This window comes from Pleurodeles waltl, chromosome 9 (assembly GCF_031143425.1).
Source record: "Pleurodeles waltl isolate 20211129_DDA chromosome 9, aPleWal1.hap1.20221129, whole genome shotgun sequence".
Classification (NCBI taxonomy): domain Eukaryota; kingdom Metazoa; phylum Chordata; class Amphibia; order Caudata; family Salamandridae; genus Pleurodeles; species Pleurodeles waltl.
In genome coordinates this window covers 648560818-648588185 of record NC_090448.1, presented here as the reverse complement: position 1 = coordinate 648588185, position 27368 = coordinate 648560818, and the positions used below count along the sequence as shown (strand labels likewise).

General features: G+C 46.0%; 1 protein-coding gene across 3 annotated transcripts in view; it reads right to left on the bottom strand.

Annotated features, from left to right (window-relative positions):
- The window catches only part of CLASRP (CLK4 associating serine/arginine rich protein), a 664783-nt gene that overhangs the window by 524278 nt on the left and 113137 nt on the right, over positions 1-27368 (bottom strand). For all 3 annotated transcript variants that reach the window (XM_069207696.1, XM_069207697.1, XM_069207699.1), the window contains 2 exons: positions 6233-6330; positions 3021-3122 (listed from right to left, as the gene is read on the bottom strand). In XM_069207696.1, coding sequence (XP_069063797.1) covers positions 3021-3122; positions 6233-6330 — 200 coding nt within the window. The remainder of the gene's footprint in view (positions 1-3020; positions 3123-6232; positions 6331-27368) is intronic.

The window sequence follows — 27368 nt, the reverse complement described above, 5'->3', positions numbered from 1 at the left end:
TTTTTGATGGCGTTCCTAGTAATTCTTGGAAAGGGTTATGCACACTTCCCATAGGAAGCAGTCATGTAGAGGACGTAGTGACCCTAGGGGTCAGTAGCCAATTGGCTACTAACCTACACACCCCTAATGCCCCTAAATTCAGTATTTAGGGGAGGCCCTGTCACCAGAGAAGCAGATCAGACAACCTAAGAAGACCAAGGACCCCAAAGAGCCGCAACAGCAGAAGAGGAGAAAAGAATCAGCTGACCTGGTAACAACCCCGCCCGCCTGTCTGCATGCCTCATTTAAATCTGCACCAAAGTCGACTTATCCTGCAGCTGTGACTGCAGAAACCCGGGAGGACTGTCTGCCTTCAATAAAGACTCAAGAACTCCCATGAACAGCTGACCTGTTCTCCAGTAAACTTCCAAAGAAGGGACTCTGAAGATTTAGGAACCAGCAAAACCCAACACCTGAAATCAACACTGCACCTGCGGTCTCTGACCCGAGTTGACGTGGCCCACTAGTGCCAACAAGGTTCCCCAGTCCTCCACAGTCCCAGTCCATCTTGGTTTCACACCTCCTGAACTCCCAGATGTCTGCAGCCTCTGGACTCACCGACCCCCTACTACCCTGACCGCTCCAATCAGAAAAACCCCACACCTAAGGACACCTTTGCACCAGTCGCCCCTGAGCTGTGGAGAAGAAGACCAAATGTGCCTGTCTACCAGTGCTTGAGCATCACGAGGCCTGAGCCTCACTGTTGGGTCAGACCGACAGGCCTTCTGGCCAGAGTCTGCAGCCTCTTTTCACAGTGACTGATTTCCATATGAACTCTGTTTTGCACTCTGCACCCAGCCACCCCGTGTCTCTGAGGGTGTACTGTGGGTGTCACCTTGGACTTTGTCCACTACTCAACTTAACCCCAGGAGATTGGTCTTATAAGTCATTGTACTCTATCTGTTTGCATAACTTGTTTTTCCTCCCACAGTATAAAATTGCAGAACTCAGAAATTGCAACGTGCCCAATTTTTTTTAAGTGAAAAGAATTCCCATTTAAAAAGGTACTAACCTGAACTATTTTTCTCTGATGCCTCAACATATATACGGATACTTGCTATTTTTATAAACTGATATGGATCTCCTTCTTGAGTCATGTCATTTAGTGACTACAGTGTGTATCTGTAGATGTCATGAACTCGACCACACTAATCCTATATAGAGCACTTTGGGATAGCATAGCAAGCCCTGTCCACTCCTTTTACACAGTATTCATAAACCACAGAAAGGGCCAGCTTCCTACAGTCATCTATTCCCTCTATGAATTCAAAGGTTCCTTGTCCTATGATTCTCTCTTGACTTCTATCGCTCTTTGGCGTCTAAATGATCTCACAGGGTCTACCTCCCCTCGTGTCCTTAGGTTTTCCACAGTGGGGCTCTTTTTTGAATTTGCCAATTTTTTACTTCCTTTGCCGACCGGGACGGACATGGCTGATCCCTTACTTTATGGGTAATAATAAGTTGGACATTTAATTTCAATAATATGGAAAGACAATCAATTTAAAGACCATGCAAATATAAGCCCTGAAGAAGTCCTTTTGTATAGGAGGAAACGCGTTGGCTGATTGCTCGTTTGTTCAAGAAAAAGCAATAATAAAAAATGAAGATGTTTAAAAGACAACGTTGTGTTACTAGACTTTACTGACTTTGCGCAGTGGTGCACTATCCATATCTTTTTGTATGTAATCATTTCAGGACTGCCCCTTTGGTGGCAGGTGCCGTGATTTGTGCACAGGTGTAGCCATAGATATTGGGCGACAATATAGTTCACAGAGTTTCAATATTTATGGTAGTCTAAGACAGGTGCATTCTTAAGGTTTAACCCGCCACCAATTCAGTAGCAGTTCACTCTTCAATTGGTGAATGTTTCATGTTTTTTCAGGGATTTTGCATCCATCTTTACAGCTCAGTTTCAGTGTGTATGTGCAGTGTTATCTACTGGCATATTTAGGGGTCAGCCTCTTTCGCCATATTCAGCCTTTCGAGGTGACTGGGCCTCCTCGTCCTCCTGGAAGCTCTGTCTGCTCTAAGTTTTCATCCTCTTCTTCGCTGGATACCCCGATGTCTCCGAGTGAGATGTGCTTTTTCTGAAACTGCATTGTTGCATATTGTGCCCACTGTTTTTGTCTAGCCTTCGTAGTTTTCGGCTGAAATTTAGCAGAGGGCTCACAGCCCTCAGCACTGCAGTCTTTATGAAGGCAGAAAACCCACACTTCATGATTGTCCTGTGCACATTTGTGGTGACACCATGGACAAAACCTAAAAGGCGTATTCTCCATGTCCTTCAAGAGGACTCTGGTGCCTCTGTAAACATACTCCGACCCTGTGGTCAAGGGCTGATACCTATAAGCCACTCCGTACCAATGAAGTGTCACACAATTGTTTGCCTATTCCTTCGCTGCCTCCAACTTTTCACAGCTCGGTCGTTAATGAAGCATGAATGCAATCATAGATCGTTGGAGCTCATCCACTCTGCTTCCAAAACCATGGCATAGAAAATCTGAAGATGGTGATCACGCACAAGAACTTCCGGGTTGCATGTCTGGCATCACGATGGGATGGACAATTCATAAATGGTGGTCGTCAACAATGCCCATGACAAAAGAAGAAAAAAAAAAAAAAAGACAATTCCGAACCCAACCACTAGATGGCAGAATAATGCACAACGTGTGAATCTAGAAAAGACTCACGAGCAAAACTAGGATATGCGTTGACTTGTGTGTACCAGTTTTTCACCTGGTATATGTGGTAGGAACACCACCTCTTTTTCTACAAACTTACAAAACCCATAGGACACACTTTGAATAAAACGAAGCAGCAGCATACAGGCCTTTCTGTAGCAGAGAATGAGCAATGCATTAAATAGCTTAAATTATATATTTTTTTAAATGTGACTTTACAAAAAGTAGTTAAACTTTAGCTACTGACTTGCACAACACACTGACTAGGCAAAACAATAGTGTTAAGAATTACAGACTTACATAGTGGTGAGGAGAGGAGGCCTGTACTCTGGGATATAGTCTAGATGAGCTCGCACATCAAACCGGTCAATCATGTTGTTAGTGTCTCCTTGCCACGGCATCCTAAGTGGAACATAATAGGGCTGAGGTCAGATTCAGTTTAACTACCTGTCATAACAAGAACCTAAATGAAGGCAACATGAACTTCAGTGAGGTACAGCACTGATTCCCTTAACATGGCCCAGACAACATAAAAATGGTAGTAGCATGAATGATTCATGTATTTTCAGTAAAGACATGTAAAATATCCATCTCACTAAAACAACAAATGACCAAAAATATAAACTGTATACATACTATACAGAAACGTGACAATTAAGTGTAAATAAATGTAATCTGTTTTAGGAAAAGCTTTTAACAGTCTAGAAGCTAACATGAAATCACATATGCACATCAAAAGCAGGACTGCACAGGGCTTAGTTTTAGATGTACCTCCGTTTGTATGCCTACGGTACCAGAAAAAATCTTGAGGAAACAATGGTTCTCACTGGTATCATTTAACAAGATCATTTATGAATAAGACGGCCTGAGTAGTCCATGAGCCTAATAGCTTATCAAATTATTCATACAGCAACACCTTACATGGGAATAACATTATTTACCTTTGCAAACAATTAATTTGAAATGACAGGACTCTGCTTTTTTGGTGTCCTGCCCAGAAAAATAAGTGAATTTATCTGAATAATGTTTCGGGCTCCCCACAAGTGGAGTTCAACAATGTTCTCACTGTGTATAATTGAACACTGATCTGTGTCTAGTTGCACAGTGCAAGTAGTAATATCCCCAATTGTTATAGCAGAACATTTCTCCATAAATCTTTGTTTTGGTATACACATCATCACTTTCAAATACCGCATAGTCCTTCATTTCAGTTAACATAGAATCAATAGTCTGGACATCCCAATCATCAGATACAACACCAGGTGTAATTACATCAGTCATTGAAATTTGTAAGATACATGGAATTTGAATGACCGCAGTAGGCCAGAACATATCAAATGGAACTTTATCCAACACAATCTCATCAGGAATCAGTAAAGCTGAAATGTTCACAAGGGACCAGTCTCATCAGACCTTAGGCGAGGAAAGATATGGAGTTAAGACTTCATCCACAGGCTCAACAAAGGGGCGTCCAGAAAGGTAATGACCATTTATAAGCAGGAAGAAAACAGTCACAAAACCAATTCATAGAAAAAATGCAAGTAATGTCCAGAATAACCACGGATAATTCCAAGGACAACTGAAATATTTATTTTTAAGCCATTTATACAGCTTAGGTGTCTTTGAAACTGTTTCAATCGCAGGAATGGAAGATAAGTCATCAATATCGAAGCAACCAGAAGCAGTCTCTGCAAACACAGGGGCTGGTGCATTACTGATGGATGGATCCACTTCACGTGGAGGCTCACAGTAGACAATGTCATCAGTTTGTGTTGTGTTGGAATAGAAGACCTCCACATCTTGGACAGGAGGTGTTGTAGAGGTGGTAACCGGAATCAGCAAGAACTCGTTTTCCTCCCTCCCCATGCTCGAGGAGGCATTTGTAGCATCGTTGGACATGCTTGTGTAGTCAGAAGTGCTGTTTCTTCTTCTTTGAAGAGGAATGTTCTGTTGGGTAGGCAGAAAGGACCAAGAAAGACCCAAGGCACCTCTGGGTCTATTGTGCAGGATCGGCCACATGGTGGAGTTTGACGTTGTCAATGGAGACAAATCTGTTTGCTTTGGAACTAGGCAGCAGTGGTAGGATGACAGTTCTGGTGCCTTGTATTCCCAGCACTTGGACCGGTGCTCTGTATAATAAACCAAATTCCTTCCTTCACAGTGATCTTCTCATGAACCAGTCCCCCAACTTTAGGGATCCAGCCAGTAGAAGTTGTTGGTAAATCCATAATTCCTAAGGTGGCAGCACTGGCAGATGAGTTATCACGGAATTGCTAAAGCTCCTATAAGAGAGTGAGACGTTCATTTACGTCAAATGGTGTATATGCTGCCACCAAACCAGAGCCATCTAGATCTGGGACATACATAGGTATCCCAAAGAGAACCTCATAAGGAGTGCGACCCCGCCATGGACCTTATAGGCAGATTATTCAATGCTCTCTGAACCCCATATAGGTGATGAAGACAGCTGCGACCAGAACCTTATAATGTAGCTGTTAAGGACTGCTTTAGATCATGATTCCTCCTCTCCACTACCGAATTTCCCTCAGGATGGTAAGGTAGCGCGTAATGAAGTTCAACACCCATCGTCCACATGGTGTACCTGAATGCCTTAGAGGCAAAGGCAGGGCGCTGGTCCGAATATGTACAGATAAAGATCACAAAGTCTTTTATAACAGTTCCAGCGTCAGCTGACCACTGAGGCTATATCCACAGGAATCTATAACAAGAATCTACAGCAACTAAGATGCATTTGTATGCACCATCAGGTGCTAGGGGAACGCAATTGTCCAGGTACACACATTGTAGTGGCCTGTTGAACATTAAGAGGGATGTCTGTGAAGGACGTTTGATGTTGGAGCCCTTTATCTGCTGGCAAATGTCACAACAAAGGACATATTGCTTGGTCTCCTTGAATAGACCTTGTCACCAGAAGCGTTTCTGTAAGTGTTTTGTGGCTGCAATACCAGCATGTGCAGAAGAGACACCCTCATGTGTTCCTTTGATGAGATCTAATCTCTGGTCTTGGTTGCAGATCACTCGATCTCCAACTCCAGGAAGTGTTGCGTAGGCAACATTCTGTGCACTGATATGGTAAGAATACTTTGTAGGGTATGATTTTGGGAGAAGCTTGCCTCCAGCCGAAGGTTTCACGTCAGCCAAAATTTCAATATCCAATCTCGTCTAAGAACGAGTCACTGCAGACACAGAAGCCGTAGCTACTGCAGATTTGGCTGCTTCATCACCCAAATTAGTGCCAGTTACACGTATTCCTACAAATGGTGGCACCATGCAAAACGTTTTAACAATCTCAAAATGAAGGCGCTTGCATGTCTACAAGGCAGAAGGTGCTCTGCACTGGACCAGTACTGTACTTAGTTGTATTTTCTACTTGGTGCTTTGCATAATTGTGAAGTTGGCAGTATGTTATGATGCAAAGACTGAAAACATGAAGCACAAAATGCATGCCCATATTAAAAAAAAAAAAAAGAAAGAAAAAAAAAGGCACTTACATGTTAACAGGGCTTTCTGCTGCCAAAGCTACAGCAGAATCCAAGTGTATCTTGCAGGACCGACCATGAACCTGCAAAAACTGAGCTGGATCCTTTTTCTGGAATGTAATAAAAAGGTGTGAGCCACAAAGCAAATTAATACTAAATACAATGTTTTAGTTCAAATATTTCACACTTAAGTAGAAACAAATAATAGTGAAAGTCTTGCAAATCATGTGAAAGTGAATTAAACGGGACAGTCTTGCATGTAAGACATACCCTATTAAGTTACAAGCATTTTATATGTCCATTTTCACACTGGTCCTTTATAATGTCAGTTCAGAACATCTACCAGGTAACTCATCTGGGTAGTCTTACATACAGGCTCAGACTTCTGAGAGGTGCTAGTGCTGGCAAACATATATAAAACTTTCCTCACCAAGCAGGCACTCTAGCAGCATATGTGGGTAACAGCAACAAAGAGGAACAGCAATAAGATAATGTAAACCACATTTAACATGCCTTTCAGCAAGTCTACAACCACCTCCCTCTGATTTCAACTAAGAGTTAACTCAAGATATAAAAAACATTTGCCATTTCATGACACACAAGGATTTGCCAATAACTGTCTGGAACACCTGGACCCTTTACACAGTATTAACATACCACATAAAGGACCAGGTTATGTTGGCAAAGTGAGGGGACAGGGCTTGCTATGCAATCCCAAAGTGCTCTCTTTAGGGTTCGTGAGGCCGAACACCCTTAGGCTCAACACAGAGGAGTGCATGACATTTACAAATACACACAATCAATAAATCAAACACACGGCTCAAGGAGCTCCACATGAATTTATTCAAATAGCAGCTATCTTTATATATATATTTAGGCTTCAGAGAAAAAGCGTTCCAGTAAGCACATTATTAAAAAGGAATTCTTTTCTGCAATCATGTACTGTATGACAACTTTTGAGACCAATCTCCGAGACTTAAGGGGAGTACTGGGCAAGGGTCAGGAATACACCAACAGGTCACTCTGGGCGTCACTGGGGTGGCCGGGACCATAGGTGTAATACAGCGTCAGGTGCCCAATGTATTTCAATGGAGATAGGTCTATGTGGAAAAAGGCTGTAGGCTTTGGCTAGAAGGCCATTCTCGGGCAACCAACAGGTACATTACGAACGTGGGGTGCTCTGGGACGTAGGTGCCCCTTTGGTCCTATTCACCATGGGCCAGAGGTGACAGGTGCAGAGGTGTTCTTTGGTCGTATTTCTGTGTCCAGGAGCACTCTGGTTGAGAGGTCCTGTGGTCTGAGGCTGCAGGCGTCATTGGGGAATCCAGGAGGGGTGAAGCTACAATGGACTCAAGCTCAGGAGAGCTGGGTGGACTTCATATAAACCAGAAGCCCACTTCAACATGGGCTGGAGGCGACAGTTGCTGTGCGACAGGTGCGGTGGTTGTTTAAAGTGTCTGATTTCTCGCGCAACAGAGGCCGCAGAAGTGGGAGCCTGCATGCTGCAGATGACTTCAGGGAGTCCAGGAAGGATGAAACCACAATGGACTGACTATGGGGAGATTGGGAACCTTGTTGTCACCAGTGGCCCACTTCACCTTGGGTCAGAGACAGCGGGGTGGGGTGCAGGTGTTGAAACATTTTGGTTCTGGAGGCTTCAGAGTCCCTTCTTTAGAGTTTTTGATGAGGAGCAGGACCACCGTTCACAGGAGGTCTTGAGTCTTTTTTTAAGGTAGGCAGTCCTCCGGGGTTTTTCTACTGTCAGCTACAAGACGAGTAATCTTTGGTGCAGATTTTGACGAGAGATGCAGACAGGCAAGCAGGGTTGGTACCAGATCAGCTGCTTCTCGTCTCCTCTTCAGCTGTTGCAGCTCTACGGTGTTCATGGTCTTAGGTCATTAGGATCCACTTCTCTAGTGCCAGGGACCCCCAAAATACTGAATTTAAGGCAGTCACGGATATGTAGGCTAGTAGCCAATAGGCTACTGTCCTTTGGGGTCACTATGCCCATTATATGACCACTTCCTGTGGGAAGTGGGCCTAACCTTGCCCCAAAGTTCCTAAGTATACCATCACCAAGATAGCTACTTCTGGGAAATTGTGTCCACCTTGTAGTAGGCCACTTTCTAGGTGATAATAGCCTAGGTGTGGCACGCCTACCTATCTGGTTAAAGGTGACTCTTCTAGGCTTGCCACCTCAGGAAGGCCAATCAGCAGGTCATCCTGTAGAAGGGTGTATTACATCCTCTTTCTGGACAGGGTTTTGTTCTGGAGAGCTGAGGGCTCTCACCCAAGGGGTCCAGAACGATCTCTTGGGTGGCAGGCTGGCAGAAACTGGTCTGCAAGCACACCAGAGGCTGTTAGGGTTTCAGGAGACAGCTCTAAGGTGTTCTCTGGGTGCAGGTATTGGTAAATCCAACACTGGCATGAGTGTGGGTTCACCAATACAAGATGTTCAATACCAAACATCCCTATCATCAGTGAAGTCATCATGTAGCTGGGGAACTCAAGTTGACTTGTGATTTACTATGACTGAGAATTGACAAAGACATAGCAGGGGCATATCTACTCACATCTAATATAATGCTCCCAGCCATAGGCCTGTCATGTGCTTGGTGAGGGGTCCCTTTAGGTGGCATAATGTGTGCTGCAGCCCTTAGGGACTCTCTAGTACCCTAGGCCCTAGGTACCAGGGGTACTATTTACTAGGGACTTACAGAGGGTGCAAAGGTTTTGCCAATTGGGGTAAACAACTGTGCAGTTTTGGGAAAGAGTTCTGCCACTGTGGAAGTGTTTAGGAGGAACCCAGTGCACTTTCAGTCAAAATCACATGTATCAGGCAGAAAGTGGGAAGTAACCATCTCAAAAAGAGGCACTTTCCTACACATTTCATTTCAATTTAAACCTTATGTATGAACTGCCAAATGAGAAGAAAGTTGACTTTATCGAGAAAACATTATATTGTATGAACCTGTTACTTCATCAAATCAAATTTACCATCTAATCAACTAAACTTCAGATGAAAAACTGAGAGACCTAGATTCATTCAATGCACAACCGTTTAAAAGTGGTAATTTATGAGCCCGCAAGATCACTGCAGAGGTAAGTTATTTATTTCAACAACTTAAAACCAGGAAAGCCAAAAAAATAGTGCAATAGAGCAACTGGTAACAAGTAATAGTCATTAAAAAGTTGCAATCCACTTGGAGCTTACAAGCAAAGCAAGCACTTCCAAAGACAATACATGAGATCTCTAAGGTGAGTGTGATCTGCATGGATCAAGGTCTGAGCCCAGGAATCAGTGTGTTTGAGCAGATAACTGACAAACATAACTCAGACCTTGCTGGAATCCACACTTGGGCACCCACAGGTCTCTCAGGCAAAGGTGCCTGTGAGGCCTTTCCCTTAGACAGGCAGTCAGTCGTTCATTGTGGGAAGAAATAGGTTCATACCGGTAAACCTAGTTCTCTCTCTCTCAGGGGAATCTCCACTAAAATCATAAGGATTGAATAGTCCTGCCCATGTGTGTGGACCAAAGGCACATTTTTAAAGATATTTTCACCTTACTTCAGAAAGGCCATGGAGAGTGCATGTGACAAAATGTACAGTTTGCAGGCATATGTTGCCAAAGTCCTTTAATTTCCTTTAAAAGCTGGAAGAAGAAAAAGCATTCAGCCATCAAAAGGTCTCTAAAAAGAACAGTGACATTTTAAAACGCTGTTCACAAAGTCTTTTGTACTTTATTTTAAAGTGAATGGTAGGAAGAAAAGGGCGATGTTGCTGCAGAGGCTTTAGTATTGAAACACTGAGAAAAGAAGGATGTTCCTTTAAAGGGGCTCTGACCTCCAGTATCCCATCATGGCTTGTAGGAGACAGTTTAGTCAGTTCTTTTTAGGTTGCAGCCTACCAGACAACACTAAAGACATATTTGGGACTTTCAGAAAGTTGACCTAAGAATGCATTCTGCTCGTTAATTACTACTGAGTTTGAGGTTTGTAAATAACTTTCTGACTTTCTATGTGCTGACTTTATTTGCTTTAGGCTGTGCAGTGCATCCCTTCTGAGCCTGAATTGTGTTTGCTGTATTCGTCAACAAACTTGCTTTCTGTAAACAGGCCCCTAAATCCTGTTCTTTTCAAAGAAAGAGGTCAAATGTCAATCTCTCTTACAGGGTGCTTGGTGTTGATTTTTCTTTCTCTCCCTTCAAAGAGAGGGAATTTATGTGACAATCCTGCTGAGTACCATTTAAGACTGATGGAATAGTACCCATGTAAGACAGAAAGAATGTTATTTTTTTCCCCAGCACACAGCAAAAACATTAACTGTGCTAGTTTTTCTAGAATATATCAGAATGAGTACAAATGAAGCACATTATCTTTGTAATTTTGAAGAGTGGCGGAAACAAATATTTGAATATGGTAAAACACACATCAATACACCAGGTGATGACATCTGCACACAATACAATACACCAGGTGATGACATCTGAACACATTATTGTGCATGTGCAGTAATACCATATTTCAGTGCAAATGTAATGGTCATTTCAATTGAAATGTTTCCGTAATGGCAGTGTACTACCATACCATGAATACTACACATTACACCACTCAATCTTACCCACCTAACTCCACCCCAATCTACACCACCCCAAGCTACTGCACACCTCCACAGTCTACCGCACCACCCTTCCCCCAGTCTACCACGCCCTCCTACACAAGCCAATCCAGTCAACTCCAATCCACCCCATGCCAATCCAGTCTACTCCAATCCACCCACACCAATACAATTTACTCCAATCCACCCACACCAATACAATCTACCCCAAACCACCCACACCAATACAATTTACCCCAACCCACCCACACCAATACAATCTACCCCACCAAAATCCAATCTAACCCAATCCACCCACTCCAATCAAATCCACCACACCCCAACCGACTGCACGCTTCCCTAAACTACCCCATTCCACTCAAACACTAGATGGTTGGATAACTGGCAGTGGAGTAAGGGATTATGATGGGCTATATAATTTATTTATGAAAGAACATCTGTTAGGTAATTGTTTCAATGACAAACTGCATCAACATCTGGTAGACCTGGGTTCTATTTCACCCCAAGAATTGGGAAAGAAGGCAGACCACTGGGTCAAGACAAGGGTAACCAAGACTTCCAAAGGGGGTGACCAAAAGAAAGGGGTCACAAAGCCTACCCAGGGGAAGGGTGGTGAGACATCCAAGGGCAGAAAATAAGTCTTCTACAGGGCCACAAAAACCTGCTCAGGAGGGTGGGCCCGAGCCTCTTCACAGTCCACAAATGGGTATAAGGGTAAAAACTTTGATCCCAAGAAGGCCTGGTGTTACAACTGTAGACAGCATGGACACCAAACTGGAGACAAGGCCTGTCCTAAGAAAAGTCCCACAACTACTACTCCAGTTACCACTGGAAAATCCGGTCTCCAGGTGGGATCAACAGTGTGCCCAGAGCAAATCAGGGTCTACACTGAAGCTACTTTAGTCCCAGAAGGGAGGTTGGGTTTAGCCACACTTGCTGCCTGGCCGCCTAACATGCAAAAATACAGGCAGCAATGGGAATAAGGTAGAAGCCCTGAGGGATACAGCTGTGTAAGGAAATGCCTCCTTGGCATGGTTGCCCCCTGACTTTTTGCCTTTGCTGATGCTATGTTTACAATTGAAAGTGTGCTGAGGCCTGCTAACCAGGCCCCAGCACCAGTGTTCTTTCCCTAACCTGTACTTTTGTATCCACAATTGACAGACCCTGGCATCCAGATAAGTCCCTTGTAACTGGTACTTCTAGTACCAAGGGCCCTGATGCCAAGGAAGGTCTCTAAGGGCTGCAGCATGTCTTATGCCACCCTGGAGACCTCTCACTCAGCACAGACACTCTGCTTGCCAGCTTGTGTGTGCTAGTGAGGACAAAACGAGTAAGTCGACATGGCACTCCCCTCAGGGTGCCATGCCAGCCTCTCACTGCCTATGCAGTATAGGTAAGACACCCCTCTAGCAGGCCTTACAGCCCTAAGGCAGGGTGCACTATACCATAGGTGAGGGTACCAGTGCATGAGCATGGTACCCCTACAGTGTCTAAACAAAACCTTAGACATTGTAAGTGCAGGGTAGCCATAAGAGTATATGGTCTGGGAGTCTGTCAAACACGAACTCCACAGCACCATAATGGCTACACTGAAAACTGGGAAGTTTGGTATCAAACTTCTCAGCACAATAAATGCACACTGATGCCAGTGTACATTTTATTGTAAAATACACCCCAGAGGGCACCTTAGAGGTGCCCCCTGAAACTTAACCGACTATCTGTGTAGGCTGACTAGTTTTAGCAGCCTGCCACAAGCCGAGACATGTTGCTGGCCCCATGGGGAGAGTGCCTTTGTCACTCTGAGGCCAGTAACAAAGCCTGCACTAGGTGGAGATGCTAACACCTCCCCCAGGCAGGAATTGTCACACCTGGCGGTGAGCCTCAAAGGCTCACCTCCTTTGTGCCAACCCAGCAGGACACTCCAGCTAGTGGAGTTGCCCGCCCCCTCCGGCCAGGCCCCACTTTTGGCGGCAAGGCCGGAGAAAATAATGAGAAAAACAAGGAGGAGTCACTGGCCAGTCAGGACAGCCCCTAAGGTGTCCTGAGCTGAAGTGACTCTAACTTTTAGAAATCCTCCATCTTGCAGATGGAGGATTCCCCCAATAGGGTTAGGATTGTGACCCCTCCCCTTGGGAGGAGGCACAAAGAGGGTGTACCCACCCTCAGGGCTAGTAGCCATTGGCTACTCACCCCCCAGACCTAAACACGCCCTTAAATTTAGTATTTAAGGGCTACCCTGAACCATAGAAAATTAGATTCCTGCAACTACAAGAAGAAGGACTGCCCAGCTGAAAACCCCTGCAGCGGAAGACCAGAAGACGACAACTGCCTTGGCTCCAGAAACTCACCGGCCTGTCTCCTGCCTTCCAAAGATCCTGCTCCAGCGACGCCTTCCAAAGGGACCAGCGACCTCGACATCCTCTGAGGACTGCCCCTGCTTCGAAAAGACAAGAAACTCCCGAGGACAGCGGACCTGCTCCAAGAAAAGCTGCAACTTTGTTTCCAGCAACTTTAAAGAACCCTGCAAGCTCCCCGCAAGAAGCGTGAGACTTGCAACACTGCACCCGGCGACCCCGACTCGGCTGGTGGCGATCCAACACCTCAGGAGGGACCCCAGGACTACTCTGATACTGTGAGTACCAAAACCTGTCCCCCCTGAGCCCCCACAGCGCCGCCTGCAGAGGGAATCCCGAGGTTTCCCCTGACCGCGACTCTTTGAACCTAAAGTCCCGACGCCTGGGAGAGACCCTGCACCCGCAGCCCCCAGGACCTGAAGGACCGGACTTTCACTGGAGAAGTGACCCCCAGGAGTCCCTCTCCCTTGCCCAAGTGGAGGTTTCCCCGAGGAATCCCCCCCTTGCCTGCCTGCAGCGCTGAAGAGATCCCGAGATCTCTCATAGACTAACATTGCGAACCCGACGCTTGTTTCTACACTGCACCCGGCCGCCCCCGCGCCGCTGAGGGTGAAATTTCTGTGTGGGCTTGTGTCCCCCCCCGGTGCCCTACAAAACCCCCCTGGTCTGCCCTCCGAAGACGCGGGTACTTACCTGCAAGCAGACCGGAACCGGGGCCCCCCCTTCTCTCCATTCTAGCCTATGTGTTTTGGGCACCACTTTGAACTCTGCACCTGACCGGCCCTGAGCTGCTGGTGTGGTGACTTTGGGGTTGCTCTGAACCCCCAACGGTGGGCTACCTTGGACCAAGAACTGAGCCCTGTAAGTGTCTTACTTACCTGGTTAACCTAACAAATACTTACCTCCCCTAGGAACTGTGAAAATTGCACTAAGTGTCCACTTTTAAAACAGCTATTTGTGAATAACTTGAAAAGTATACATGCAATTTTGATGATTTGAAGTTCCTAAAGTACTTACCTGCAATACCTTTCGAATGAGATATTACATGTAGAATTTGAACCTGTGGTTCTTAAAATAAACTAAGAAAAGATATTTTTCTATATAAAAACCTATTGGCTGGATTTGTCTCTGAGTGTGTGTACCTCATTTATTGTCTATGTGTATGTACAACAAATGCTTAACACTACTCCTTGGATAAGCCTACTGCTCGACCACACTACCACAAAATAGAGCATTGGTATTATCTCTTTTTGCCACTATCTTACCTCTAAGGGGAACCCTTGGACTCTGTGCATACTATTCCTTACTTTGAAATAGTGCATACAGAGCCAACTTCCTACATTGGTGGATCAGCGGTGGGGTACAAGACTTTGCATTTGCTGGACTACTCAGCCAATACCTGATCACACGACAAATTCCAAAATTGTCATTAGAAATTCATTTTTGCAATTTGAAATTTTTCTAAATTCTTAAAAGTCCTGCTAGGGCCTTGTGTGTTAAGTCCCTGTTTAGCATTGTCTTTTAGAGTTTAAAAGTTTGTTAAAAGTTTGAAATTAGATTCTAGAAACAGTTTTAGATTCTTTAAAAAGTATTCCAACTCTTAGCAGAATAATGTCTGATACAGAGATGCAGGTGGTGGAACTCGACACCACACCTTACCTCCATCTTAAGATGAGGGAGCTAAGGTCTCTCTGTAACATCAAAAAAATAACCATTGGCTCCAGACCTACCAAAATTCAGCTCCAGGAGCTGTTGGCAGAGTTTGAAAAAGCCAACCCCTCTGATGATGACATCACAGAGGAAGAAATTAGTGACTTGGAGGCCAATGTCCCTCCTCCAGTCCTAAATAGGGAGAACAGGACCCCTCAAGTCCTGTCTCCAACTGTGTTAGTCAGAAATAGTGAGTCCCTCACAGGAGGGTCCCACATTTCTGAAATCACTGAGGATGCTCTCAGTGAAGATGACCTCCTGTTAGCCAGGATGGCCAAAAGATTGGCTTTAGAGAGACAGCTCCTAGCCATAGAAAGGGAAAGACAAGAGATGGGCCTAGGACCCATCAATGGTGGCAGCAATATAAATAGGGTCAGAGATTCTCCTGACATGTTAAAAATCCCCAAAGGGATTGTGACAAAATTTGAAGATGGTGATGACATCACCAAGTGGTTCACAGCTTTTGAGAGGGCTTGTGTAACCAGAAAAGTGAACAGATCTCACTGGGGTGCTCTCCTTTGGGAAATGTTCACTGGAAAGTGTAGGGATAGGCTCCTCACACTCTCTGGAAAAGATGCAGAATCTTATGACCTCATGAAGGGTACCCTGATTGAGGGCTTTGGATTCTCCACTGAGGAGTACAGGATTAGGTTCAGGGGGGCTCAAAAATCCTCGAGCCAGACCTGGGTTGACTTTGTTGACTACTCAGTGAAAACACTAGATGGTTGGATTCAAGGCAGTGGTGTAAGTAATTATGATGGGCTGTACAATTTATTTGTGAAAGAACACCTGTTAAGTAATTGTTTCAATGATAAACTGCATCAGCATCTGGTAGACCTAGGACCAATTTCTCCCCAAGAATTGGGAAAGAAGGCGGACCATTGGGTCAAGACAAGGGTGTCCAAGACTTCAACAGGGGGTGACCAAAAGAAAGGGGTCACAAAGACTCCCCAGGGGAAGGGTGATGAGACAACCAAAACTAAAAATAGTAAAGAGTCTTCTACAGGCCCCCAAAAACCTGCACAGGAGGGTGGGCCCAGAGCCTCTTCACAAAACAATGGGTACAAGGGTAAAAACTTTGATCCCAAAAAGGCCTGGTGTCATAGCTGTAAACAGCATGGACACCAAACTGGAGACAAGGCCTGTCCCAAGAAAGGTTCCACTCCAAACTCCCATCCAGGTAACACTGGTATGGCTAGTCTCCAAGTGGGATCAACAGTGTGCCCAGAGCAAATCAGGGTCCACACTGAAGCTACTCTAGTTTCTGAGGGTGGGGTGGATTTAGCCACACTAGCTGTCTGGCCGCCTAACATGCAAAAATACAGACAGCAACTCTTAATTAATGGGACTAGAATAGAGGGCCTGAGGGATACAGGTGCCAGTGTCACCATGGTGACAGAGAAACTGGTTTCCCCTGGCCAATACCTGACTGGAAAAACTTACACAGTCACCAACGCTGACAATCAGAGAAAAGTACATCCCATGGCAATGGTTACTTTAGAATGGGGAGGGGTCAATGGCCTGAAACAGGTGGTGGTCTCCTCAAATATCCCAGTGGACTGTCTGCTTGGAAATGACCTGGAGTCCTCAGCATGGGCTGAGGTAGAACTAAAAACCCATGCAGCAATGCTGGGTATCCCTGAACTGGTGTGTGTGAAAACAAGAGCACAGTGCAAGGCACAGGGTGAACAAGTAGAGCTGGAGTCTGGAAGAATGGCCCAGCCTACCAAGAGGAAAGGAAAGTCAGTTGGGAAACCAACTGCAACACAGCAAAAGAAAGGGAACCTCTCTTCTCAGGAAGAAGTTCTGCCCTCTGAGGGAACTGAGCCTTTGGAGCTTGAACCTTATCAGGTTGAGCTCTTAGGCCCAGGGGGACCCTCAAGGGAGGAGCTGTGTAAGGGACAAGAAACCTGTCCCTCTCTTGAAGGCCTTAGGCAGCAAGCTGCTAAAGAGTCCAAAGGCAAGAAAAATGGAACGCATAGGGTCTATTGGGAAGATGGGCTCCTGTACACTGAGGCCAGAGACCCCAAACCTGGTGCCACTAGGAGAGTGGTAGTGCCTCAGCTGTTCAGGAAGTTCATCCTAACATTGGCCCATGACATTCCCCTTGCTGGACATTTGGGACAAACCAAGACGTGGGAGAGGTTAGTCAACCACTTCTACTGGCCCAATATGTCCAACATGGTTAAGGAGTTTTGCCTCTCCTGCCCCACCTGTCAAGCCAGTGGTAAGACAGGTGGGCATCCAAAGGCCCCCCTCATTCCACTTCCAGTGGTGGGGGTCCCCTTTGAAAGAGTGGGTGTGGACATAGTTGGTCCACTGGAACCTCCCACAGCCTCAGGAAATATGTATATCCTGGTAGTAGTGGATCATGCTACCAGGTATCCTGAAGCTATTCCCCTTAGGTCGACTACTGCCCCTGCAGTAGCCAAGGCCCTCATTGGTATCTTTACCAGAGTGGGTTTCCCTAAGGAGGTGGTGTCTGACAGAGGTACCAACTTCATGTCAGCATACCTAAAGCACATGTGGAATGAGTGTGGAGTGACTTATAAATTCACTACACCATACCATCCACAAACTAATGGCTTGGTTGAGAGATTCAACAAGACATTAAAAGGCATGATCATGGGGCTCCCAGAAAAGCTCAAAAGGAGATGGGATGTCCTCTTGCCATGTCTGCTGTTCGCTTACAGAGAGGTGCCACAGAAGGGAGTAGGATTCTCACCCTTTGAACTTCTGTTTGGTCATCCTGTAAGGGGACCACTTGCCCTTGTTAAAGAAGGCTGGGAGAGACCTCTCCATGAGCCTAAACAGGACATAGTGGACTATGTACTTGGCCTTCGCTCTAGAATGGCAGAGTACATGGAAAAGGCAACCAAAAACCTTGAGGCCAGCCAACAGCTCCAGAAGTTTTGGTATGACCAAAAGGCTGCACTGGTTGAGTTCCAACCAGGGCAGAAAGTCTGGGTTCTGGAGCCTGTGGCTCCCAGGGCACTCCAGGACAAATGGAGTGGACCTTACCCAGTACTAGAGAGGAAGAGTCAGGTCACCTACTTGGTGGACCTGGGCACAAGCAGGAGCCCCAAGAGGGTGATCCATGTAAACCGCCTTAAGCTCTTCCACGACAGGGCTGATGTCAATCTGTTGATGGTAACAGATGAGGATCAGGAGGCAGAGAGTGAGCCTCTCCCTGATCTTCTGTCATCAGACCCAAAAGATGGTACAGTAGATGGAGTGATCTACTCAGACACCCTCTCTGGCCAACAGCAAGCTGATTGTAGGAGAGTCCTACAACAGTTTCCTGAACTCTTCTCCTTAACCCCTGGTCAGACACACCTGTGTACCCATGATGTGGACACAGGAGACAGCATGCCTGTCAAGAACAAAATCTTTAGACAATCTGACCATGTTAAAGAAAGCATCAAGGTGGAAGTCCACAAGATGCTGGAATTGGGAGTAATTGAGCGCTCTGACAGCCCCTGGGCTAGCCCAGTGGTCTTAGTCCCCAAACCTCACACCAAAGATGGAAAGAAAGAGATGAGGTTTTGTGTGGACTACAGAGGGCTCAATTCTGTCACCAAAACAGATGCCCATCCAATTCCAAGAGCTGATGAGCTCATTGATAAATTAGGTGCTGCCAAATTTCTAAGTACCTTTGACTTGACAGCAGGGTACTGGCAAATAAAAATGGCACCTGGAGCAAAAGAAAAGACAGCATTCTCCACACCTGATGGGCATTATCAGTTTACTGTTATGCCCTTTGGTTTAAAGAATGCCCCTGCCACCTTCCAAAGGTTGGTGAATCAAGTCCTTGCTGGCTTGGAGTCCTTTAGCACAGCTTATCTTGATGATATTGCTGTCTTTAGCTCCACCTGGCAGGATCACCTGGTCCACCTGAAGAAGGTTTTGAAGGCTCTGCAATCTGCAGGCCTCTCTATCAAGGCATCCAAATGCCAGATAGGGCAGGGAACTGTGGTTTACTTGGGCCACCTTGTAGGTGGAGGCCAAGTTCAGCCACTCCAACCCAAGATCCAGACTATTCTGGACTGGGTAGCTCCAAAAACCCAGACTCAAGTCAGGGCATTCCTTGGCTTGACTGGGTATTACAGGAGGTTTGTGAAGGGATATGGATCCATTGTGACAGCCCTCACTGAACTCACCTCCAAGAAAATGCCCAAGAAAGTGAACTGGACTGTGGAATGCCAACAGGCTTTTGACACCCTGAAACAAGCAATGTGCTCAGCACCAGTTCTAAAAGCTCCAGATTATTCTAAGCAGTTCATTGTGCAGACTGATGCCTCTGAACATGGGATAGGGGCAGTTTTGTCCCAAACAAATGATGATGGCCTTGACCAGCCTGTTGCTTTCATTAGCAGGAGGTTACTCCCCAGGGAGCAGCGTTGGAGTGCCATTGAGAGGGAGGCCTTTGCTGTGGTTTGGTCCCTGAAGAAGCTGAGACCATACCTCTTTGGGACTCACTTCCTAGTTCAAACTGACCACAGACCTCTCAAATGGCTGATGCAAATGAAAGGTGAAAATCCTAAACTGTTGAGGTGGTCCATCTCCCTACAGGGAATGGACTTTATAGTGGAACACAGACCTGGGACTGCCCATGCCAATGCAGATGGCCTTTCCAGGTTCTTCCACTTAGAAAATGAAGACTCTCTTGGGAAAGGTTAGTCTCATCCTCTTTCGTTTGGGGGGGGGTTGTGTAAGGAAATGCCTCCTTGGCATGGTTGCCCCCTGACTTTTTGCCTTTGCTGATGCTATGTTTACAATTGAAAGTGTGCTGAGGCCTGCTAACCAGGCCCCAGCACCAGTGTTCTTTCCCTAACCTGTACTTTTGTATCCACAATTGACAGACCCTGGCATCCAGATAAGTCCCTTGTAACTGGTACTTCTAGTACCAAGGGCCCTGATGCCAAGGAAGGTCTCTAAGGGCTGCAGCATGTCTTATGCCACCCTGGAGACCTCTCACTCAGCACAGACACTCTGCTTGCCAGCTTGTGTGTGCTAGTGAGGACAAAACGACTAAGTCGACATGGCACTCCCCTCAGGGTGCCATGCCAGCCTCTCACTGCCTATGCAGTATAGGTAAGACACCCCTCTAGCAGGCCTTACAGCCCTAAGGCAGGGTGCACTATACCATAGGTGAGGGTACCAGTGCATGAGCATGGTACCCCTACAGTGTCTAAACAAAACCTTAGACATTGTAAGTGCAGGGTAGCCATAAGAGTATATGGTCTGGGAGTCTGTCAAACACGAACTCCACAGCACCATAATGGCTACACTGAAAACTGGGAAGTTTGGTATCAAACTTCTCAGCACAATAAATGCACACTGATGCCAGTGTACATTTTATTGTAAAATACACCCCAGAGGGCACCTTAGAGGTGCCCCCTGAAACTTAACCGACTATCTGTGTAGGCTGACTAGTTTTAGCAGCCTGCCACAAGCCGAGACATGTTGCTGGCCCCATGGGGAGAGTGCCTTTGTCACTCTGAGGCCAGTAACAAAGCCTGCACTGGGTGGAGATGCTAACACCTCCCCCAGGCAGGAATTGTCACACCTGGCGGTGAGCCTCAAAGGCTCACCTCCTTTGTGCCAACCCAGCAGGACACTCCAGCTAGTGGAGTTGCCCGCCCCCTCCGGCCAGGCCCCACTTTTGGCGGCAAGGCCGGAGAAAATAATGAGAAACACAAGGAGGAGTCACTGGCCAGTCAGGACAGCCCCTAAGGTGTCCTGAGCTGAAGTGACTCTAACTTTTAGAAATCCTCCATCTTGCAGATGGAGGATTCCCCCAATAGGGTTAGGATTGTGACCCCCTCCCCTTGGGAGGAGGCACAAAGAGGGTGTACCCACCCTCAGGGCTAGTAGCCATTGGCTACTCACCCCCCAGACCTAAACACGCCCTTAAATTTAGTATTTAAGGGCTACCCTGAACCATAGAAAATTAGATTCCTGCAACTACAAGAAGAAGGACTGCCCAGCTGAAAACCCCTGCAGCGGAAGACCAGAAGACGACAACTGCCTTGGCTCCAGAAACTCACCGGCCTGTCTCCTGCCTTCCAAAGATCCTGCTCCAGCGACGCCTTCCAAAGGGACCAGCGACCTCGACATCCTCTGAGGACTGCCCCTGCTTCGAAAAGACAAGAAACTCCCGAGGACAGCGGACCTGCTCCAAGAAAAGCTGCAACTTTGTTTCCAGCAACTTTAAAGAACCCTGCAAGCTCCCCGCAAGAAGCGTGAGACTTGCAACACTGCACCCGGCGACCCCGACTCGGCTGGTGGCGATCCAACACCTCAGGAGGGACCCCAGGACTACTCGGATACTGTGAGTACCAAAACCTGTCCCCCCTGAGCCCCCACAGCGCCGCCTGCAGAGGGAATCCCGAGGTTTCCCCTGACCGCGACTCTTTGAACCTAAAGTCCCGACGCCTGGGAGAGACCCTGCACCCGCAGCCCCCAGGACCTGAAGGACCGGACTTTCACTGGAGAAGTGACCCCCAGGAGTCCCTCTCCCTTGCCCAAGTGGAGGTTTCCCCGAGGAATCCCCCCCTTGCCTGCCTGCAGCGCTGAAGAGATCCCGAGATCTCTCATAGACTAACATTGCGAACCCGACGCTTGTTTCTACACTGCACCCGGCCGCCCCCGCGCCGCTGAGGGTGAAATTTCTGTGTGGGCTTGTGTCCCCCCCCGGTGCCCTACAAAACCCCCCTGGTCTGCCCTCCGAAGACGCGGGTACTTACCTGCAAGCAGACCGGAACCGGGGCACCCCCTTCTCTCCATTCTAGCCTATGTGTTTTGGGCACCACTTTGAACTCTGCACCTGACCGGCCCTGAGCTGCTGGTGTGGGGACTTTGGGGTTGCTCTGAACCCCCAACGGTGGGCTACCTTGGACCAAGAACTGAGCCCTGTAAGTGTCTTACTTACCTGGTTAACCTAACAAATACTTACCTCCCCTAGGAACTGTGAAAATTGCACTGTGTCCACTTTTAAAACAGCTATTTGTGAATAACTTGAAAAGTATACATGCAATTTTGATGATTTGAAGTTCCTAAAGTACTTACCTGCAATACCTTTCGAATGAGATATTACATGTAGAATTTGAACCTGTGGTTCTTAAAATAAACTAAGAAAATATATTTTTCTATATAAAAACCTATTGGCTGGATTTGTCTCTGAGTGTGTGTACCTCATTTATTGTCTATGTGTATGTACAACAAATGCTTAACACTACTCCTTGGATAAGCCTACTGCTCGACCACACTACCACAAAATAGAGCATTGGTATTATCTCTTTTTGCCACTATCTTACCTCTAAGGGGAACCCTTGGACTCTGTGCATACTATTCCTTACTTTGAAATAGTGCATACAGAGCCAACTTCCTACAAGCTGCCAATGTCACAATGGTGACAAACTGGTTTCCCCAGGACAGTACCTGGCTGGACAGACATATCCAGTCACAAATGCTGACAATGAAACTAAAGTCCATCATATGGCAATGGTAACTTGAGAATGGGGCGGGGTCACTGGCCTGAAACAGGTGGTAGTCTCCTCTGCAATTCCAGGAGAATGTCTACCAGTGAATGATCTGGAGTCCTCAGCAGGGGCTGAGGTAAAGCTCAAGACCCATGCAGCTATGCTGGGCATCCCTGAACTGGATAGGGTCAAGACTAGAGCACAATGCAGAGCACAGGGTGAAAAAGAAGTGTTGGAGTCTGGAATAATGGTCCAACCTTCCAAGAGGAAAGGAAAGAAGACTGGGGGACCAGCTACTTCACAGCACAAGAAACAAGACCTCTCTTCTCAGGAAGATGTCCTATCCCCTGAGGGAACTGAGCCCATGGAGCTGGGACCTTACCAGGTAGCGCTCTTGGGCCCAGGGGGAACCTCAAGGGAACAGCTGTGTCAGGGACAAAAGACTTGTCCCACTCTTGAAGACATAAGACAACAAGCAGCTGAGCAAGAAAAAAAAGTAAAGTCAGTGGACCCACAGGGTCTACTGGGAAGATGGACTCCTTTACACTGTTGCAAGAGATTCCAAACCTGGTGCCACTAGGAGAGAGGTAGTGCCTCAGGAGTTTAGAGAGTTCCTTCTGACCTTAGCCCATGACATTCCCCGTGCTGGGCATTTGGGACAAACCAAGACTTAGGAGAGATTAGTTAACCATTTCTATTGGCCCAATATGACCCACAAGGTAAAGGAGTTTTGCAGCTCCCGTGTCACCTGTCAAGCAAGTGGCAAGACAGGTGGCCATCCAAAGGCCCCCCTCATTCCACATCCAGTGGTGGGGGTCCCCTTTGAGAGAGTTGGAGTCGACATAGTGGTTACACTTGAACCTCCCACAGCATCAGGGAACCAACATATACTGGCAGTAGTGGATCATTCTACCAGGTACCCTGAGGCAATTCCCCTTAGGTTCACACTACTGCCCCTGCAGTAGCCAAAGCATTCATCGGTATTTTTACCAGAGTGGGATTTCCTAAGGAGGTGGTTTCTGACAGAGGTACCAACTTCATGTCAGCTTACCTAAAGCATATGTGGAATGAGTGTGGGGTGACTTACAAGTTCACCACACCATACCATCCACAAACCAATGGTCTTGTGGAGAGAGTTAACAAGATATTGAAGGGAATGATCATGGGGCTCCCAGAAAAACTCAAAAGGAGATGGGATGTCCTCTTGCCATGTCTGCTTTTCACCTACAGAGAGGTGCCAAAGAAGGGAGTAGGGTTTTCCCCCTTTGGGCTTCCGTTTGGCCATCCAGTAAGGGGACCACTGACACTTGTGAAAGAAGGCTAGGAGAGACCTCTCTATGAGCCTAAACAAGATGTAGTGGACTATGTACTAGGCCTCCACTCCAGGATAGCAGAGTACATGGAAAAGGCAAGCAAAAACCTTGAGGCCAGCCAACAACTCCAGAAGTTGTGGTATGACCAAAAGGCTGCAATGGTTGAATTCCAGTCAGGGCAGAAAGTCTGGGTTCTGAAGCCTGTAGCTCCAAGGGCACTTCAGGACAGATGAAGGGCCCTTACCGAGTGCTAGAGAAAAAGAGCCAGGTCACTTAGTGGACCTGGGCACTAGCGGGACACCAAAGAGGGTGATCCATGTTAGCCGCCTTAAGCTCTATAATGATAGGGCAGACTTAACCATGGTGATGGTTACTGATGAGGAACAGGAAACAGAGAGTGAACCTCTCCCTGATCTCCTCTCTACTGACCCTAAAGATGGCTCAGTGGATGGAGTTGTCTACTCAGACACCCTCTCTGGCCAACAACAAGCTGACTGCAGGCAAGTCCTCCAGCAGTTTGCTGAGCTCTTTTCTTTGACCCCTGGTCAGACACACCTGTGTACCCAGGACGTGGACACAGGAGACAGTCTACCTGTCAAGAATAAAATATTCAGACAATCTGACCAAGTCAAGGAAAGCATCAAAGTGGAAGTCCACAAGATGCTGGAATTGGGAGTGATAGAGCACGCTGACAGTCCCTGGGCACTGCACCCGCAGCCCCCAGGACCGAGAAGAACCAAACTCCAGCATAGGAGTGACCATCAGGCAACCCTCTGCCTAGCCCAGTCGGTGGCTGGCCCGAGAAGCCCCCCCTGTGCCCTGCCTGCATCACCTAAGTGACCCCCCTAGGTCCCTCCATTGTTTTCAATAGCAAACCCAACACTTACTTCACACACTGCACCTGGCCGCCCCTTTGCCGCTGAGGGTGTATTTTGTGTGCCTGTTTGTGACCCCCCTCGCCCTCCCCGTGCTCTTCAAACAAACCCTGTTCTGCTCCCCGAGGACACGGGTACTTACCTGCTTGCAGACTGGAACCGGAGCACCCCTGGTCTCCATAGGTGCCTATGCTATTTGGGCCCTACTTTGACCTCTACATCTGACCGGCCCTGTGTTGCTGGTGCAGGGTGTTGGGGGTTAACTTGAACCCCCAACGGTGGGCAGGCTATGCCCCAGAGACTGAACTTTTAAGTGCTTTACTTACCTGAAAATCTAACCACAACATACCTCCTCCAGGAACTGTTGATTTTTACAGTGTGCACTTTTAAAATAGCTATTTGACATTTTTGCCAAAACTGTGTACATTACTGTTTTAATTCAAAGTTCCATATTTACCTGTGCCAAGTACCTTCCAACTTATGTAGTTACTTGAATTCTGAATCTTGTGGTTCTAAAATAAATTAAGAAAATAATATTTTTCTATATAAAAACCTATTGGCCTGAGTCAAATCTGAGTGTGGGTTCTCATTGATTGCCTGTGTGTGTACAACAAATGCTTAATACTACCCTCTGATAAGCCTACTGCTCAGCCACACTACCACAAAATAGAGCATTTTTATTATCTAATTTTGCCACTATCAACCTCTCAGGGGAAGGAGCCCTTGAATTCTGTGCACACTCTCTCACTTTGAGATAGTATATACAGAGCCAACTTCCTACACCATCATTCACTTTAAAGTAAAGAGAAACATGCTTTGTGAAGGACATTTTAAAAAAGTCACTATTTATTTTTTAGAAACCTTTCGAAGACTGAATGTTTTTGTCTTCCAGCATTTTAAGCAATTAATGGACTTGGTCTTAAGGCTGGAAGTTGTACATTTTGTCACATGTACCTCCTGAACTATGATAAATAAGGCGTAGACACTGTAAAAATGGGACTTTGAAACAACTGTTCCTGGTTCCCAGCACCTGGACGGGACTATTCAGTGATTATAATTATCAATGGACATCACCGGAGAGAGGATTGCTGTTATCACTGGTATCACATGACCACACAACTAGTTGAACAGCAACTGGATGACAAAGTTACTTCGAGGATGAGCACAGAAGATTACTCTAGGAACTGGCAAGGGTTCTCAGATACAATTACATAACTTCACAAATGTTTAGGACATGAAGGATATTTCTTTTCCATTATTCTGACTTTCAATCCTGGCAGGTGCTACAAATGTTATAATTAATTTTGTCTCAAAAAAAGCTTGTCTGGTAGAAAAGATCAAGTGATGTAAGTAAGTAAAAGGTAATAGAAAACTTATAAAAGCATGCGGATGCCAAATGGCGACTTATCGCTAGCATCCTATGAGAAACCATGAAAATGGGCCTACTTGAAAATGGAGGCGTAAAGCCATGTTTTTAACATTTTCCTGAAATGTGTCCAGTGGGTTGAGATCAAGAAAAGAGGCATTGTGTTCCAGAACTTACAAGCAAAAAAATAAACGTCTGCCTTCCATCTAGCCTGATTAATTCTTGGAATGGCCACTAATTTAGCAACACTTAATCTGAAACTACGACTGGGGACAAGCCAGAAGATGATTTTCTGAAAGTAGAGAGGGCCAAACTTGTAAAGTGCCTTGTGAAATAAACACAAAGCCTTGAATTTGACCCTCTCACCAACAGGCAGCCAATAGTAGGTGACATTAACAAACTGAAGCAGATATACCACACCACAAATTCAAAAACAACACTAAACCATTTCGAACAGGCTAAACTCCAATTTAAAAACATTACATTACAAAATTATTGGGTTCTTATGTTTAGAAAAAATGCAAGATGTAATGGGTGGAAAAATAGAGCAGGTAAATGGCTTGACAGGCACTTAATAAAGAGTGAATGTACCAATATGGAATTCTTGGGTGTGAGGAGGGCACAAATTTGTGAAATTGTAAAATGTTACTTCTGAAGATCTGTAGACACAAAAGATTTCCTTGGTGATGAATATCTACAAATGTTGCTGTATCTTCATTGGAAATCCTGTATCCTTAGATAAAAATTCAAATGCTATTCCTATGTTAAAACGTAAATATATATTTCCATGGCCGGATGTTTTTCGTTTTAGTTTCAGTTTCAAAGTGAGTACTTCTCAAACTGAAATACATACCCTGTTATTTTAGTACAGAAAACAAAGCCGAGGGAACTTTTTTGGAAGCAATGCTATGTCTCTTTCTGAAGATGGGTTGTAAAGGCCATGTAAGAATTATGGGCAGATTTCACTCAATTATTAACTTAAGATTCTTGCAAGGGTTTTCAGCAATGAGTTTGTAATCTTATTTGCCACTATTTGTTGAACCTAAAAAGTACATTTTCTCCAGACAACACAAGAAATGTTTTCAATACTTTAAGCAGAGCTCTAAAGACTGTATCCCCATCTGTTTATTGCTACAGCTTTGGATGCTAAGAAAGCAATCAATTGTTTGGGTTGAATGTTTACATTAAAGACCTTGAAAGGGTAAGGGTTGGGTCCCAGATTTCTGAATCTTTATTGTAAGCTTCCTCACCTCCAAGCTTCAGTTTATGTTAACAGAACATTTTACTCTCAACTTTACACTTGGTAGAAGTACAAAGCATAGTTGCCCCGTCAACTTTACTATGACTAGAACCGTTTCCTTCTAAAATCAGACATAATATTGACATTTGTAGATTGAAGTAGGAAATAATCTAAGTAAAATGTCCATCC